General features: G+C 36.1%; 1 protein-coding gene across 1 annotated transcript in view; it reads left to right on the top strand.

Annotated features, from left to right (window-relative positions):
• Positions 1-14,860, top strand: part of LOC100890101 (G patch domain-containing protein 1) — a 69,031-nt gene extending 54,171 nt beyond the window's left edge. Inside the window, exons 15-17 of the mRNA XM_030977678.1 lie at positions 1,321-1,519; positions 12,271-12,785; positions 14,291-14,860. Of these exons, the coding sequence (XP_030833538.1) occupies positions 1,321-1,519; positions 12,271-12,785; positions 14,291-14,404 (828 nt within the window). The 3' untranslated portion in view covers positions 14,405-14,860. The remainder of the gene's footprint in view (positions 1-1,320; positions 1,520-12,270; positions 12,786-14,290) is intronic.
• Positions 14,861-19,234: the final 4,374 nt, after the last annotated feature.

Here is a 19,234-nt window from a genome sequence, read left to right as displayed (position 1 = left end):
AAAGATTTTGTGAAATGTCACGCAAGCAATATGATACAAATCATATAACCTGGGCAAAAGCATGGGGAAATCAAGTTTTGGGGGGATAAAAAGGGAAATTAATGGGATTGAAATATATAAAGCAATTGATAAATAGTGAGGCAATGACGTCACAAACTGATAACCAAATAGTGATTTTCTAAGTTCCATAGTTTTTCATACCGGTACTTTAATTAAAAATCATATCTTCATGATTTTACGCCAGTGGCACCTGATGTAAACTTCATTTCATTCCAATGATGATTTTCTGGTATGTGAGCATTCAACACAACACTTCAACAATCCACTTTATATAATTATTGGTTATGTCTGTAGGCAACATAATGCTATACATTGATCACAAAGTACTGCGGTGCAGGATCATTGAGCAAGCTCACTACCTGTGCAAATAAACGCTAAGTGACTTTAGTAGACTCAACAAAATAGTTTCATTGTCACCATCACCATCAATCAATAAAAATAAACTTTATCTACTCTGCTATGTTGACTTCAATTGATGCTAAGGCAAGCCAATTTGAGAGCCCAACCTTCTCTGTACAGAAATAAAAAAGCAGGTATTACAGCCATCGCTCCACTAATTATTCAACATTCTTATGGTTTGATCATTAAGGGGAAGCACACCCTGATATTAAGTTTGTTTTGATAGAAGCAGAAAAATGAGAGAAAGTTTTATCAATACCCAATTAAAAATAGGAACGTTATGAATTCTTCAAGTTGTCTTCAGTGACACATAAATTTGCAATACTGTGATTATCACAAGCTTCTTTCCAATTTGCTCTATACAGACAATTTCATAAACTTCCTTAACTCTCATTTAGTTATTGATGGAGAAATACAATTCTTTCATGCAGGGGTTGTATTAAAAACATATTTGCAATAATCCTATTTAGGGTGAATGTAATTTGAAGAGGAAAATTTAAAGGGCAAGTCCTATTTGGTTTTGATAGAAGCAGAAAAATGAGAGAAAAAAAAAATGAGAGAAAGTTTGATCACTGCACATGTATTTACATAAGTTTTAATTGTATATAGTATATTGTATATATATATATATATATATATTTTATTGTATATAGGGGTTCTGCCTGAAAAGGCCAATGTCTTATGCAGTTCCCTTTCACATTTCAATTTTATCTTTACCCTTTCTTTCAGTATGATGTACTATTTTATTCTGTTATGTATGTTACTGCTATTTCATGCCAGTTATGTAATGTTTTTGCTGTTATTTGTGATACCTTGAAATGAAATGTGGAAATGAACTTGAACTTGTTTTCCCAATCACAGATTGCAGAGTATGATGTTCCATCTCAGGATTCTACCGCTGATAGTGATGACAAGCCCCGCCCTCCTCTAGATCTCTTCCAAGCCATCTTCCTTGACTCCGACTCCAGCAGTAGTAGCAGTGACGAGTATGACAGAGATGAGAATGATGATCAGAAAAAACATGAAGGAGCACCACAAAGTGAACTCCACACTGTGCAAGGTATGACTGTCTTCCTAATGAAATAAGCAGAGATAATAAGAGTATAGAAGTGGCTGGGGTTTTAAAGCTTGTTATGTCCAATCTTCAGTCTTTTGTGGTTCTGTAAAAGATGCGTTGTGTTTTTTATTGTACATTGATGACATCTTCTCCATCTCTCTGATCCAAAAGTTAAGGGGCAGTATTCTGAGGTTCATTTTATCTCAGATAAGACCAGAGATTTTTATCTCGTTGAGACACACCCATTTGTGATGCAATAACTAATAAGAAATGTTTCTAGATTCACTCTCTTCATGTTAAGCCCATAGAATCACAACCTGCCAGTCTGTGGGGCACGAGCGTGTGAATGTGTAATCTTGACAACTTTCACTATGCGTGCCTCAAAGTGCAAATTCAGTTTTGCTAGGATTGCCTCAAAAAATGACTGAAGTGGTGCAAACATACTATTTGTACATTAATATAGTGGGTCAGAAAGAGAAGAAGACACAAAAAGTAAGATAGAGATTGCCAAACAGACCAAAAAAGTAGAAGCAATTAGAAACAGAAACAAGACAAACAGAGATATTGCAAAGTGGAGAAAATAACTTTGCAACAGGGTAAGAGTAGAGGGTTGCAAATCGAAGAGAGAACCTGCGAAAAATAGTAATTAGAAACAGACAGCTTTAAAAGTGCTGATAAAAAAAATTAAGAGAGGAAAAGAAAAGAATAATATTAATTAATTATTAAACAGCAAGAAAACAAGACAAAAATAGTGCAAAAAGGAATTAAAAATTTGTGGAAAGAAGGGAAAGGTTAATGCGGTAGCTGTTAGAAGTAGAGTCAAATGAAGAGAGGTTTCAAAGTAGAAACAGAAATGTGGAAAAAGAGAAGAGAAATAGTAGAGGGATACTTAAAAGGGGAGAGGGAGATATTGGAAAGTGGAGATAGAAAAGAGGGAGGATAGGAAGAAACTCGAGCAAGAGCTATTAATAGTAACAGAGAGAATATGACAGATATGTTGCAAAGTGGATATACAAATTTGGAAATTATTACATGTAATTGATAAGGCTTTAGTGAGCAATGCCTGATTAAATGTTAAAATGCTATTATCTGAAGTTTACCTGCGCTTAAAAATGTCTGTTGTTTCTCACTTCTGGTTCGCACCCATTTTGTTTGCTTTCCTTTTTCAAGAATAAATGTTCAATATTTGCCAAATTGAACGTGCTATTGTTATACCATCTCGTTTTGTCCTGTCTATTACCTATAAGGATTTTTGTTCTTCTGATGAATAGTCTAAAGACCATGCGCCGGAGGCAGCATGGTTGGGATCTATGGATAAATTATGTACAGTATATACCAAAGTCAAGTCATGTTCATTAGGATCAATACAAATGTTACTGATGTACATGTATAGCCAGATTTTCTATGCCGACCCTCGATTTACCATGAATCAAAATTACAAAATAAGTTTGGAAGTTGGGTAATGGGGGGGGGGGGGGGGAGAAGTATAAAGACCAGTAACTGGGTCAATACACAGGATTGGCTTTAGTATTGGTTTCAGGCAGGAAGGTTCTATTCAAAGTTGTTTTTCAAATGGCAAGAAAAGGTGCGGCAGGAATTTCATCTTTTAGACAGAGGCACTCCTAGATAAAAGAATTCACTCTTCTGTCCTTTGCATACATCCATAGTTACTATAGAACTTTTGTCTTTTATTGTGTTTTACTGAATATTATTTTTTTTGTGGTTTCTAGTCTAATAACACTCCTGCAAAAAAGTCTTCAGAAATCACTACTAGTATGAAACAAAATCACTTTGCAGCCAAAGTTGGTCATGGGGGATGAGGTGAAATTCAATTTGAGGGTGTCACACCATAGTTTCCCTTTATAGGTTAGGAACACTTTGTTAATCACAACCAATCTAGGCTCCTGTATTGAAATTTAGATGGTTTTAAATCCCCTATCAGGGAAACGTAAGCCCTCAATAAATTATCTCAAAATTTATCTGTAGCAGCAAGATAAGTTTATGAAGTATCTGCGAAATTTACGGTCAAAAGACTCTGTGGTTTTCTATAATATGAGTGAAAATTGAAGCCATCATTTTTATACATGACAAATGGGGTTCACAAATAAAACACTGCCAGTTGCAAATTCAGTTTGGACAAAAAAAAAAAAATGTAATTTTGCTAATAAGGAATGTTTTGCTACCGTACTTTTTTCTTTCAATGCCCTTTAACCTGTGGTATTTATTAGGTAATCCGCTGCATAGCATAAGAATCACTTGTTGATTTTGTCAGAATCTTTATTATTATTTCTTCCTTTACCTTCTTCTGGTTCCACTATCTTCTGCATGCTAAATGTCAAATCCTTCAAAGTTTTTAGGATGATTCCCTATCTTCTGGAATAGGGAATCTCCTCTTTTGGATGTGATTGTTTCTGCATGCAGTCATCTAGATGCCATTTTGTAAATTCATTTTTGTCAATATTTTCCAAATGTATTGATGTTCATTTCTGCATCAAACTTGGTATGCATGAACTTCAGGTCATGTGTCATCCTACAGTTACTTTGTCATGCATGACTGCTCTCTTAGGTACAAATGCATCAAAGTTTTAAAATTCTCAAAATGCCCAACTTCAACATTTTCTGTATGTTTCAGGTCATTTCAAGAATTACAACATTTTGCATGGTTTCCTTAATGATTGCTGAAATTTAAAAAAAAAGTTTTTGAATTCCTTATAAGATTGTTAAGAATTTAAGTTATTTCCCTTCAATATCGACCATCCAAACAGCAATGCATGCACGGCAAACTTTAAAATGCACAGGTGGGAATCTTTAAAACTGTTGAAAAATGGTTTTTAAAACTGTTTTATTTGAATCAAGGATATCTCTCCAAAATGCCCAGTTACCCTCATTTTTTTATTTCATATTCTGATAGGTTATTAAGTGTAGATATGATTTCATATCAAAATGTTGGTGTAGATTCTGGCTAAAGATTCTAGGAATCATTTTTATGTGAAGAAGACCTCAATTTGTTTGAATGGGATACTTGCTCATGCAGGGGACTTTGGAGCAACACTACTAGATTGCCAATAAATGTTCCTGGTGCAAAGGGGATGGGAGCTGGGTCACGGACCTACTGTTTTTTCTATATTTCTTTCTTTTAGCAGAAACATGCCAGTGTATTCCTGTGAGAGATATTCTACTTCCAAATTTAGTAACGATCAAAAAAATATTAAAACCCAATTCTGTCTGTTGGAATTTTCTTTTCAATAATTGTTTAGTGAACCAGAAGGGTTAAAGTACAATAGAATTGCTTTTGCCATTTTAATAAAGCCAGGCTACCAAAGCCCTGGTTGTATTATGCACCTATTCATTGTGACTCTTTTCTATAGCATAGGAGAAAGAGAAGTTGTGAATGGTATCAATGGTACCAGAGGTGCAATAGTACTATGAACTAAAAGAGTTTTGTGAGAACTGATTTAATTTGGAAGCCTAAAAAATCATGAGGTGCTAGATTTTGAATAACATCATTGGATATACAATGTGCATGTTTGTTTCATGAATTGGATAACAATATGTAACACACTGAGTATTTGTGCGTGTCTTCGACTTGTACAGTGCGCCCCAGAAAAAACGAAACCGAGAAGTATCGATGTTCTATCATAACTTAATCACAACTATAATTAATGAATGATACATATTTGGAAAGCTTAGAGTCTCCTCTTTCATGTGATGCTACTCGGATAATGCATATTTCACGCATGAGTGATTAAAAGCAATTTGAAGGAAGGAAACCAAAAAGACATTTGGCGGGCGGTATCTGAATTTCGAAGAAAAATTCACATTTCTAGAAAGTTGAGTTTCTGCCCTTTCATATGACACCTCAATCAAGAAAAATGAGTGAGGAATGACAAAGTTCTGTTTGTTTAAAGTAATGCTTGCATTTCCATTATTTTATTAAACAAATTTGTTTTCACTGGCTGGCTGCCATATCAATAAACGAAATTAACAAAAGACTTAACTCCGTTTCGTTGACAATCAGCCGTAGATGAGAGTCTTCATGCATGGCTGATTGTCAACAAAAGGAGTTAAGTCTTTTGTCAAATCTGCTTTTTGCTACGGCAGGCACCCAGTGAAAACAAATTCGTTTGTTAAAATTATGAAAATGTAAGGGCTACTTTAAACAAACAGAACTTTGTTATTCCTGTCTCATTTTTTCTTGATTGAGGTATCATATATGAAAGAGCAGAAAATGAACTTTCTAGAAATATGAATTTTTCTTTGAAATTCAGATACTGCCCGCCAAATTACTTTTTGGTTTCCTTCCTTCAAATTGATTTTAATCACTCATGCATGAAATATGCATCACGTATGTAGCATCAACTGAAAGAAGAGACTCTAAGCTTTCCAAATATGTATCATTCATTAATCATGGTTGTGATTAAGATATGATAAAACATTGATACTTCTCGGTTTCGTTTTTTCTGGGACACACTGTATATGAAGTGCCAGATAGAATGCCCAAAGTTTTCCTGATATTTCCAATAACCTCAATTAAATTATGGCAAAAAATATACTTTGCATTAAAAATGTTTGTTATAATAAGAATATTAATCTACATCTACACAGTTTAACTTTATTTGATGCAGTAAATAATGATTGAGCATCCCATTTGGCTATATACAAGTCGTTCGTAAAGTCATACGTAACTTTACGAACAGCTTTATGAACCACCCCCCTGGTAGCATGGATGATAGAGTGTTAACTAACCATACATATGAAATTGAGACAAAGAAAATTATATTATTGGATTGGAAGTAATAAATTCTTATTGATCGTTTCAATATTTACAATATCAAGTGATGAACTTAAAACAAGAAGGAAAATAAAAAATATCTTTTTCATGTGGAGGGCCTCAAGATCAAAAGAATAATGGAATTATGTCTGAAAATATGACAGTTTCTGTCCTCTAACTTTAGTAAAACTATCTCCTGAATCTTATTTAAAAAAAAGAAGCTTTTGATAGAATGAACCTGATGAACCTTTGGCACAAAACATGCATCCTATCTATGCGAATGTGTATGCATATGTTAACTATTCCCGACACGGCAGTAATGTCCTTAGGCGAGGCATTAATCTACATGTGCCACACTCAACCCACGTGAGGTAAATGGGTATCTGGCAGGAATTAATTCCTTGAAATGCTAGAGCGCTGTAATGGCAGCTAGGCTAAAGCCTGGGTAATAATTAATTTATGCGCCTTGGAATAGAATTGTCTAGATAGACAGCGCTATATAGATGCCTATTTTAATGATTATTTATTATTTAACTAGTCTACCCAACAAGACGCTTTAATGTTCAACTGCAATATTTCTTTGTAGAAGTAATGTTTGAAGCTTTTATTTTGATTTAATTATAACAGCATGAAACCCCTTACATCGAGAGCAAAACATGAATCGGGAATTGGTACACTTTAAAGTATTTTGTAGTGCACCCATCTATTCTGGCTCACATCGAGAGCAAAACATGAATCGGGGATTGGTACACTTTAAAGTATTTTGTAGTGCACCCATCTATTCTGGCTCACAACTGGGAGAAACCCCAATGAGTACCATTCCGGGCAAGCTGTGTACATGTACCCCACCTAGTTTAATATGGGGCGTTACAAAAACAGTTGAGATTTTGATGAACTCTGGGCCATTATTATTAGGGTGTCAAGAATAGATGATTCATCTCCCAGCCAATATATCTATATTGTCTTTGCTTGATTGTAGGACAAATCATTTACAATGGCACACCCAGAAAAATCTCTGTCATCCCATCCATGTTCTCAGTTTTAAAAGAGGAAAGAGAAATGTACTTGTTTGCAGATCAACCAATGTTTAATTTACCAAGAGATGGGAGTGTGATTGACTGTTGTGGAATGGCATGAATTATAAATAAAATAGGCAAAAAATCACAGCTTGATTTGAATGGACCATGTCTGCAATGTTTGAATAAGGTACTTGAGATATGCCACAGGTTTTATTTTCTACTTTTCTTTCCCATCTATCTCGCTCTCTCGCTCTCTATCTCCCTCCGACTCTCTCTCTCTCTCTCTCTGTGTATCTTTCTCTCCCTGTCTTTCTCACTTCATCTCTGTCTCCCTCACTCTTTCTGTTCCCCCCCTCTCTCTCTGTATCTTTCTCTCCCTCTCTTTCTCACTTCCTCTCTCTCTCTCTCTCTCTGTATCTTTCTCTCCCTCTCTTTCTCACTTCCTCCCTCTCTCTCTCTCTTTTTCTCCCTCCCCTGTCTCTCTCTCCCTCCCTCCCTCCCACACTCTCATTCCTTTTATCGGAATGAATTTGGATGTTGACCCAAGTCAGCTATAGGAAGTCTGATAAAAGTGAACTTTGCTCGGTGGAGATGTGAGAAATAAGGACCTTAAGAGATGTATTGTACTACATAACAAAGTTGCATGGTGATGGTTCACTAGCTAAGGTCATGTGTATTATGAAAGATCCAACCCATCCTTTGTTCAGTCATTTTTCGTTTCAATAGATCTGGTGTTCGCCTTTATGTCCCCCGCATCAAGTGGGTTCGCTCTAGAAACTTGTTTGTCCCCGACTTTAGGTAATGGGAGTGGGGGGGGGGGGGGCGATACGGTAAATGTATTTTCATACAAAGTATATTATACACTCATACTCATTAGTTGTTTGTGATTCATAAATTGTACTTCCATGTAAGATATGATCTTGAGATTAAATATACAGTCAATAATGAGATCATGTGATCATAAAGTTAAAATTTAAAAGTATGAGTTATTGTTTTGAATTTAGTGTTGATTCTATAAAGATTAAGTCTAAATTATTAATATGACTTACTTGGTGATTAATGTGTAATTTGGAGTTTGTTCAATTGATTTATGCTTGATGTTATATACTTTGTAACCATGTGAAAAAGAATTCCCATTTATTTGGACAATAAAAAACAAATCAATCAACCAATCAATCAACACAAACAGCAGACAAGTTGATCTGTTCCAGTGCTGACAAAGAATGTGTAACACCTACATGTAGGTGCAGGTTGTCAAAGCATTGGACCTACCTCCCCATCACTTGAGACTATAGAGGAGAACAAAGATCTGTTACCAAATTTGTGTGAAAGGATGGTTGCTGAGGAAAAGTTTGAAAGCCATGATCATATACACTGTAGCACTACAAAGATAATATTGCAATGTCTCCGTCAATAATGTGGTACACTGCCCAAGCCCAAGTCTGCCCAAGCCCCTGTGTATAAGTGGAGACATACCTGTAGGATGCTGAGCTCTACCTTTATTTCACAATTTATATGAAGCTCAAGTTATCACATATTTATCCAAACATTATGATATATTCATAGACAAATTAAGTTTTAAAAAACACTTGGAATACTAGAAGTCTCATTTTTAACAAAGACTATTAAACCAAGGCTTTACTTTCAACCCATATTCCATAGATTCAATACCAATACCAATACTTGTGATTATAATGAGGCTAACTGCAATCACAGACAATTTTTAGCAAACTGACCTGCTGTACAGGCCTGTTGCTATAAACCCTTCTGTACATGTACCAATAATTACATCTATGATGTTACGTACATTCTAGTTAGTAATATTTTAGGTGCTACAGTATGTCAAAATATCCTTGCTACATGTATGTCACAATATCCTTTTTAAGAGTTTTGATATTACAATTACACTTTGCTTATTTTGTGATATTTCTTTATAGCAATCTTTGTAGCATAAAGCATGTGTAAAAGAAACAAGTCATGTTTCTTTAGAATTTATATTGATTCCATTTTCCTGATCTTTTTCTGTGTGCGTGATGTTTTTGTATCTCTGGAAGTCATAGGTGTTATCTCTCAAATTTTTGGTTGTGTAAATGAAACCAATTCCACTTCTTTACCTCTTGAATCTGCTTTATCAAAACTATATTTGCCTTCATCTCTTTCATCATGATATTTTATATTCATACATTCTTTGAACACTATCATGTTTGTTTTTATAATTTGTCATGACATTTAGTTTTTCATCTTTATAATAATTGAAATGTCATGCTCAACACTTTGTAACCTGGAAGCAACTGATCTTAAACACCCAAATCCAATTTTTCGTCGGTCAAAGTCAAACTTACTTCCAATTTAACTTCTTCTTCTTCTTTTTCTTCTTCTTCTTCGTCTACCTCCTTCACAGTTGAAGATACCTTGCCAATGTTTCTTTATATTTATGCTATTGTTGTATGTTGATGACCATCTCCTTCCTTTCTTCTTTCTTTTCCTCACCTCTGTCTCTATATCTCCTCTTTCTTTCCTCTCTACTTCTCCCCTTCTCTCTCTCTCTCTCTGTATGTTTTTCTATCTTTCTCTTTCTTCTATCCACTCTCTCCCTCTCTCACACTCTCAGCTCTCTCTCTCTCTCTCTCTCTCTCTTTCCCTTGCACCTGTCTTCCTTTGGCAATCTTCATTTACAATACAGTAAACTATTTTGAACCTTCACCCACATGTATACACCTAAATATAACACTGAATTCCTATAGGAAATCTATTTATTCAGATGGTCATATCTCAGCCTATACTGAAATATTGAATTGGTTTTCAACATTTGGACATTATTTTTTGATGCGCTTTCGGAAAATGAAGAAAAAATTGAGAAATTCCAAAAATAGATTTTTATGATGTCACAGCTTCGGTACTCTATATATCTATGGTCATGTTTAATGTTGATATTAATCATGTCAAAATAATATTTTTAGGTGGTCTGTCAATGACAGATCACCTATTGTTTTCGTCAGAATTTTCTTTCTTTATTTATTATTATTATTATTATTATATTCTTTATTTTATTTATTTCTTCACACTTTTTTGTTCACAGGATAACTCAAGATCGGTTCAATCAATTCCTTCAATTTTGGCACAGTCATAGGTCATTGTCATGAGATGTGAGATGTGACTGTGACATTTCAAGGTCATCAAATCTTCATGACGTCATCCAGGCGCCATTTTGTGTTTTTTTTTGGTACTTTTTACTCATGATCATATCTTCATAACGGAAAAGCATTTCTCATTCATATTTATCATGATTAAGGTCAATATCCGTCCGGTCAATTTCAGGTAAAAAAACGCGCGCGCATGCGTATGTCCGCGCGTCAGCCTGCGCGCAAAATTTCAAAATGCTCGAAATCATATTAAATTAATTTTGCATACGTTTCAGGCCATTTTAAGCATTTTGCAAAAAACGCGCACGTTTTCGCGCGTACTGGTATTTTCCAACATAGAATCGCCAATTTTTCTCTGTCATCATATTTGACACATTTTTTTCAAGCATTTTGATACCTTGTTCACCTTTTTCTGACCATTAATAACGGAATGAGCGTACGTTTAAGATAATTTCTGTGCGTGCGAGCTCTTGTTATACATAGCTGGGCAAAAACATGCCTATACAAAATCCATTGTAGCGCTTTAGGATGCAAGGTGAACCCATTTTTTTTCTCCATATTTGATAGAGTATGAATTGGAGATATGATTTCATGTCTCATTTGACCCTCAATTAACTCATGACGTCATAATGGCCTCCCAACTCAAAATTTCAATTTGCATATTATGACGTCAGCATATTTCTTGAAAATTGACTGTATCTCTGTAAATATTGATCGATATTCTTCCAAATTTTGATATGATCTACCTTAGACCATTCTCTACAAATGCAGTCACCACAATATTTCATTTGACTAAGGTATCATGGCGTATTTTTGCGATTAAAGGTGGCATGTCAATTTTTTACATTTTGCGTGTATTCTCTATGGGACATGACTTTTTCTCAAAACTGGATTCTACATCCTGTCTTTTGCGAGCAATATCTCCGTCGTTTTAGCTTTTTTGTTTCGCTGAGCTTTGAGTATGTTGTAGCTGAGACAATAAGCTATCACAAGTGTGCCCTTTATTTTTCGATCAGATGCCGGGATCATGCTCATATCTCACTTGCAAAGTGGGATTTGATAATTCCATTTTCGGTTTACGTGTAATCTGTATGGGAAATGTTAACGCACTTGACTTCTGACCTCGAGGTCCCTGGTTCGAGTCCGGGCGTCTCCAACAATTTTTTTGCTTCACTTTTTTTCTTTTTGACCTTTCACTATACCATCTCCTTTGAAATTAAAACACGTAGTATCGCATATAATGTACTAAACAACTATATTTACTTTATTATTACCCTATTATCACTTGATCCATTACTTTTTGCGTGTAATCCTTATGGGAGATGACTTTTTCTCAAATCTGGATTCTACTTTCCGGTCGTTTGCAAGCAATATCGCCGTTATTTCCGCTTGGTTTTTGTTGATTTTGGAGTATGTTGTAGCTGAGACTATATGCTATCTAAATGCCCCTCATTTTTTTCAATCAGATGTCATCATGGTCTGTTGATGATGATCATCAAAATCATCATGATCATCATCATCATCATCATCGTCATCACCATTACTATCAAGATCATCATCCTCATGATCATCATCATGATCATCATTGTCTACATGTCTATATAACTTCTCCCTTTCTCAATACAGTAAATATTATAATCTATCATAAGACTTGAAGACAGACCACCTTATTCGTCCTCGTGACGAATAAATTCTAGTTTTCTTCTTCTTCTTATCTTTTCTTTTTTCGGTTTCTTCCTTTTTTCTGTTTCTTCCTTGTTTCTGTTTCTTCCTTTTTATTCTTCTTTTTTTTTTAAATTCTATTTTTGTTTTGTAATACAGGTCTGGAGAGTTCAATTGGAGGTGGAAATGCAAAGATGAATGATGGAGTTGAGGCTTCAATACAGAATGAACATGCCTCATATATGACCGGGCTGGAAAGTGTTGATGATGAACAAGTAATGAGAGAACTTCGTAGTCATGGAAACAGAACTAGTGGTGCAATTCATAGAGATGAAGGCAAGGAAAGAGCGGAGGAGGAGGAAGAAGAGGAGGAGGTGGAGGAGGAGGAGGAGGAAGAGGAATATGGACCGATGCTTCCACCGTCATTAGACCATACCCAGGAGAGCCCTCCAAAAAACACTGAAAGTCAGGATGAGAGTTCTACAGGGAGAAGAAAAAGGAGAGATAGAGAGAAGAGAAAGGAGGAAAGAGAAAAGAAGAGTAAGAAGAGAAAAAGTGAACACAAAAGTAGGGACAGAAGCAGGGACAGAAGCAGGGACAGAAGCAGAGACAAGAAAAAGGATAGAGAAAAGCACACCAAAGAATTATCAAGTCATAACAGTAAACATGAAAAGGTAAGCCCTTCTTTTCACCCACCACCACCACCTTACTTTGTGAAGCTCATTTTTTATTCAGAAAAACCCAATTCATTCCACACTTTACTAAGGAATTCGTTTCCCAATCTCAGAAATGGGTGGGTTAGCTGTATTAATGGAAGGCATTCACAAATTCCTTAATTGCACTGTGCCATGAGTAAGTACACACAAGCCACCAGTGCTTGAAAGAGCATAATTATGCCTCCGTTACAAAGTAGCCGAAGGCATTATGTGTTCGGGTTGTCCGTCCGTCCGTCCGTCCTGTTCTCTTGATCGCGTTATCTCAAGAACCGACGGATGGATTCCTGCCAAATTTTTATCATGTATGTAACTTGCAGAGCTAATGAACTGATTAGATTTTAGGGTCACAAGTTCAAAGGTCAAAGGTCACAGGGCTCATTATGTATGCAAAAATAGCTTCTTATCGCTTTATCTCAAGAACTGATGGACAGATTACCATCAAACTCAGGACATGTATGTATCTTGCTGAGCCAATGAACTGATTAGATTTTGGGGTCATGAGGTCAAAGTTCATAGGTCATGGGGCTCGTTATGTATGCTTGTCAACGCATTCTCATTAGAACTGACGGATGGATTACTATCAAACTTAGGACATGTACAGTATGTACCTTGCAAAGCAATGAACTGATTAGATTTTGAGGTCACAAGGTCATACATGTATATTAAAAATAGCTTGTTATCACGATATTCTGAGAACCTTTTAATGGATTACAATCAAACTTGAATTTTAAAAATTGCTTCTGTTTTGGTTTGTAAAATTGCTCCATGCCGGAGGCATCTTTTTTGACTGCGCGTAGTCGAAGGTCCATCTAGTTGATTATGGTCATGTACATTTAGTAACACTACATGTGTCCCACATATTGCTCAACCTCCTAATTCTCTATTACTCATCTATCACTCACAGTCTTGTTTTCTCACACTAGACTTACATACCCTCATTCTCCTATGTCTTATATTATTCTTTCTGGCTGTCTGTCATGTGACAAGTCATGGGTCACATGGCTTCTCATTATGGTTGGCTGGTCACATGACCCCTCTTTCCTCATATCTTACTTTATTTCAAACCATAAAATGTTGATCATCTTTAATAATGAATTTATAGGCATTGTACATCTGAAGTGGCAAAAGCTAGAATAAATTGAATATATGTGCAGCTAAAGGAAGGTAGAAGGGATTTTTACCTCTGTGTGTAGGTATATGAGTTAACACCCTTCTGGCTCCAAACAGACGAAAGATTGACATCAACTGTATCTGTTTACATCATATTTGGTCAGATTCTAGCTCTGATTGTGCTGAATGTATCCATCCAGTAATCAGGTACATGTATACTAAAATATTAGATGTATTGAGTAACATGTTTTATACAATTAAAGATTAGAATCACTCTACCGGGTATTATCTGAGTTCAAACTTGTTTCATTTGGAAATGTATATTATTCAATGTTGTCCATTTTTGTGTGCAGATCAAGAAGTCAAAACACAGACATGGAGATATGCACAAACATACTCATCACAAGTCTTCTAAGGGAAGGATGCAAAAGAAGGATGCAAGTCTGAGCAGTGTCAACAAGAAATAGTACTGAAAACAACCCCCAAAATGTCTTCAATAATTACATCTTGAAAAGCAGAAGGGCATGTAACTCATCAACACAGAAAGCACTTGGAGCCGCCACTTGATTGATACAGACACACTCTTGACAGTTTCCATGTGCATTGAAAATACATGTAGTTCACTTACACTGGACTTGCTGCAATTACACATTACACATTTTGAATGCAGCAAAATTCTAGCCCCTACTGGAAGTGACTTGGCAGTTGCTGAGAGTGCCGATCAAAAGTATTCAGCCACTGTTTGGAGTAGGAATGATGGATTTTCATTACGGGCAACTCTTTTGAAGTTTACAGGGTTGATGAAAAGTACATGCATTATATAATACATTTTGGTCATTAAAGTGAAGTCCACTCTCTCAATAATTGATAACACCCATTATTCAATCATCTGAATGGTGTCAAATCCCTCATGAGAAGCCATATTATGTGTCTTTGAAGGGATTTGCTGGGATGTGCACAGTGAAAATATCAAAAGTTATTAAAAGGCAGAAATGTTGTTTTAAAAAAAATCATAATTGAAAACTTTCCTAAAAGTTTTGGTCGCAAAATATTTATTATTAACAAACTGACCGTCATCTTTTTTCTTCAAATTTTATTTTTGCGACTGGCAGAGTTTTATTCACAAAATGAGGGCTTCATTTTTCAGTCAAAGAGAGAAAACCACAGACTGAGTTTTTTTATCTAAAATTGTTCACAAACTTTCATCAAGTCATCTTGCTGCTCCAGATAAATTTTGAGATAAGTTTTTGAGGGCTTGCTTATATCCCAGATAGGGGATTTCCGTTATTAAAGATTTTGAACAAATTATCTCAATTTAACTTCGCATCAATGAACTATTCTTTGACTTTTTACTGGAGAGCCCAATAGGACAACATATCACAAAAGAAGGAATCATCTGGCCTCGCACTTAATACTTAAATTGTTGTACAATGTCTTAAAGGCACCGTTTAACAATGTTAAATCTGAGATGCATGGCCCTACGTGTTATCAGTGACTGTGATATGGTGTAATATTGAAGCCCTAAACAAAATTGCGCTTCAAAATGATCATGAAGTGCCTCAAAAAAGTAAAAATCTTTAAGTGACCGGTTTTATTTTATTTGATTTATTTGATTTTATTTGAATCGATTTGATTTATTGGTTTCTGCATCTTTTTTCTTCATACATTTTCATGAACATAATATGGTTTGATACAATATTTTAAGTGTATATAATTTTATACAGATCATAAACGAATCATGCTTATTTTCTCCAATAGACTGTAGTGTTATAAAAACTGTTAGGAAAACGAAAAAAACATTTCGATTTCAATCATAGATATCTTGATAATCAGACAGGCTATTGGCTTGTAAAACTCATGGGATTCCTGACTGGGTTAATAATCATGATTGCAGCATGAGCCAAATCCAGGATTTTGTTTCAGAATCTGAGGCAATGTAATGCCTAGGTCACATATAAACCGGGCCCCGTACGATTTTCCCTACCGGCGGCTTGCCGTAGATTTAGAGACCGTACGGGAACCGTCCGATTTTCATTTCTACGGCATGTGTGGTCACATATTATGCGGCGCCCGGGAGGTGCCCGGAGAAATTGGTCGAGTGAAATGCAAGGCGCCCGTAAGGGTGCCGGCAGGGTGCCGGCAAGGTGCCGGCAGGGTGCCGACGGTAACCTTACGGGCTCCGTCCGATGAGCAGGTGTACCGATGGCTCCGGAAGGTGCCCTGCCGGGCCCCGGCCGGGGTCCTCAAGGCGCCAGGCCGGGTGCCGTGCGGTGCACTGAACTACAGAGTGAGTCAGAAGAAATGTCCCACTTTTTAAAAGTTGTATTGTCTGAAGTATGAATATTTAATCATGGGTTTCATGATATATCTTGATAGAGTTATCCTCCCAGTACATTTAGGTACCATTTTCATTTGAATCCCTGCATGCATCACTGAATACCAGACACTGCCAGATCTCACTTGCGCCAAGTTACTTGGTGAGGAATAAAACAATGCATTGGACAATGACAGTCAGACACGTGCACACACCAACACGCCCACACAACACACACACAACACACACGGTGACAATTATTTCATAATTGCCCCTTTTTGATTGAGCATTGATTTTATCAAGATCGCTGAATGTTTAAGTGGCATAACCCTAAAGTAAAAATCTTTCGCTTTTAAACACATTCACTACCACGATCATGTCATCATTGTCATCATCTTAATCTTCATCATCATCATCATCATCATCACCATCATCATCATCTAGCACAACATCCGCCAATACGCACCAAGAGGACAGCGGCCACTCAACTTTTCGTACGATAAGAAGAATTCCCGACAAAAAGTAACAGTTTTGGTAGGCCTTGTCGGGAATGGAATGCTCATTTGTGGACGTGTGCCTGTGCATGTTCGTATATATGTATATATATATATATATATATATGTGTGTGTGTGTGTGTGTGTGTGTGTGGGGGGGGGGGTGCGTGTATTTGTGTGTTTTTGTCTGTCTGGCTGATTGGATAATTGAACAAAATGGCTGTCTTTGTTCAAAACATTATTTTGTTCCTCACCTAGCAACTTGGCACAAGTGAGATCTGTCAGTCTTGTAAAGATTGTCTGATGTTCAGTCATGCATGCAGAAATTCAAATGAAAATGGTACCTAAATGTACTGGGAGGATAACTCTATCAAGACATCTATCATAAAACTCATCATTAAATATTCATACTTCAAACAATACAACTTTTAAAAAGTGGGACATTTTTTCCGACTCACTCTGTATGTGTCCTCTGGTATCCGTACCTCCTGTATTTAAATCTGCGTTGTACATTTCGAGATGCCGCCGTGAGGGACCCGCACGGGCAATATTCATTTTAAATGGCCCCGGACGGCAGACGCCTGTTGTTGTGCATATCACCCGGGGCTCTTGAGGGGCCCGTCAGGGCGCCGTAGGGTACACGTACGGAACCCTTGAGCACCGCAAGGCGCCCGTAAACATTTTTTATTAAAATTGAAGAAAAAATTCGTAAGGGGCCCGTCCGGGGCACTGTCCGGAGCCCGCACGGGACCCGTAAGGTGCCTCACGGGCCCTTTACGGGTTTTCTACGGGCTAACGGTCAGTTAAAAACGCCGGGAGAATTGGGAGCAGCCAACTCAGCACCACGGGGCCCGTACGGCTTAGAAAACTGTCCCGGCGCCCGTAGGAACTTGTCGGCAGCTGGCCGGACACCGGTCGAAAATTCCCAAAATGTCTGTTTTTACTCGCCGTACGGGCCCCGGAGTGTATATGTGAAAGCCCCATTACCGAGTCACTTTAATAAGATATAAATACACAAAACAAAAAGGAGAAAAAAAATTGAACATTAAAAACAATCTTATTTTAAAGATTACCAATTAAAGAAAATTAGAGAATAATTTATTTCATCTCCTTATAGATTTGAACATCAATTTTTTCTGACTTGGTATTACGTTCTCAATAGTACTGTGTCATGCTTGTCAACAAATGAAAGAATGTATTTCTTCCTAAAGCCACGATAAATGAAGAGAGTAACCTTGACTCTTATTCTAGTCACAGACTTTGATACATAAACAAATCATTGAGTATAATATAGATGAGTGTAATTTCAATGATTAGTAGCCATCTGAAAAGTAATCATACACTCATTCACATGTATTACCTTGATTGTGGATGATGAAATAACAGGAGTGCTTTAGCAGCAAATGTGATTAGTATAAACAAAATTGTAAAGACACTAGATGAAGGCACATTTTTGTTATTCTTGCAAGTCTTCCCCTCTTGAATTATGTTTGAATTAATTTTGCACTGTTTAATAAAAAGTGGTTGAAACACAATAATTATTTTTGTTTATTCTGTAAAGAAAAGGATTTTGCTGTATTGTGAGGGGTCATTATATGTAGATAAAAAATATGAACATGTATAAAACTATGATGCTATTTTGGGGGGCTTCTAAATGATATTGTTTTCATCAAATATTCTAGCCAATTGTTATGGTTTGTTGGCAGGGGTCAGAACTGAGTTATTCACATGTGATTTCACAAAGAAAGAATTATTTCATCTGTTGAGAACCTGGGCGGTATTCAATTCAATACTTAGCATAAGTAAGAAATTTACTAAGTAAATGGCTAAGCTAAGAAATTTACTTATCTCGTATTTAAATCGCATTTTACACTTATAGAAATCCTAGATTTCTTGTTGTCGCGGGCAGCATTGCCTGCGAGTTCCAAGATTTCGGCAGTGAGGTACTCTAGGACAAAATCTAAGTAAAATACTTACTGATAAGCATTGTGACGTCAACACGTTCAATCAAAACTAATGTGCAATTAATGCGTTGCAATGAATGTGCGCTGGTATAATTGTACGCAGGTTAAAATACTGGCTTAAGTCTGGTAGGGAGCTGTCTTAAATTTAGGGTAAATTACTAAGCCAAAATTTTGAATTGAATACCAAAATTGGCTAAGTATTTTATCTAAGCAAATACTAAGTAAAAAGCTTAAATTTTGTACTTATGTATGAATTGAATACAGGCCCAGATGGGCATTAGGTTATATGCTAACATTCCTATGGCTCTCAGCTGATCACATCATTTAGCAATTTTATGTGATGAAATACAACACAAGTTTAGAGATCAATTTTTTACAGAATAATAATAACAATAATAGCAATAATGATAATTATAATCATAATATTAATAATAATAGTATCAATAATAATGATACTAATAATTATATAATAGTAATAATAGTAATAAAGATGATAATAATAATAATAATGATAATAATTCATCA

This window comes from Strongylocentrotus purpuratus, unplaced genomic scaffold (genome assembly GCF_000002235.5).
Source record: "Strongylocentrotus purpuratus isolate Spur 01 unplaced genomic scaffold, Spur_5.0 spur5_contig_810, whole genome shotgun sequence".
Classification (NCBI taxonomy): Eukaryota; Metazoa; Echinodermata; class Echinoidea; order Camarodonta; family Strongylocentrotidae; genus Strongylocentrotus; species Strongylocentrotus purpuratus.
This window is presented reverse-complemented; position numbering and strand designations above follow the sequence as displayed.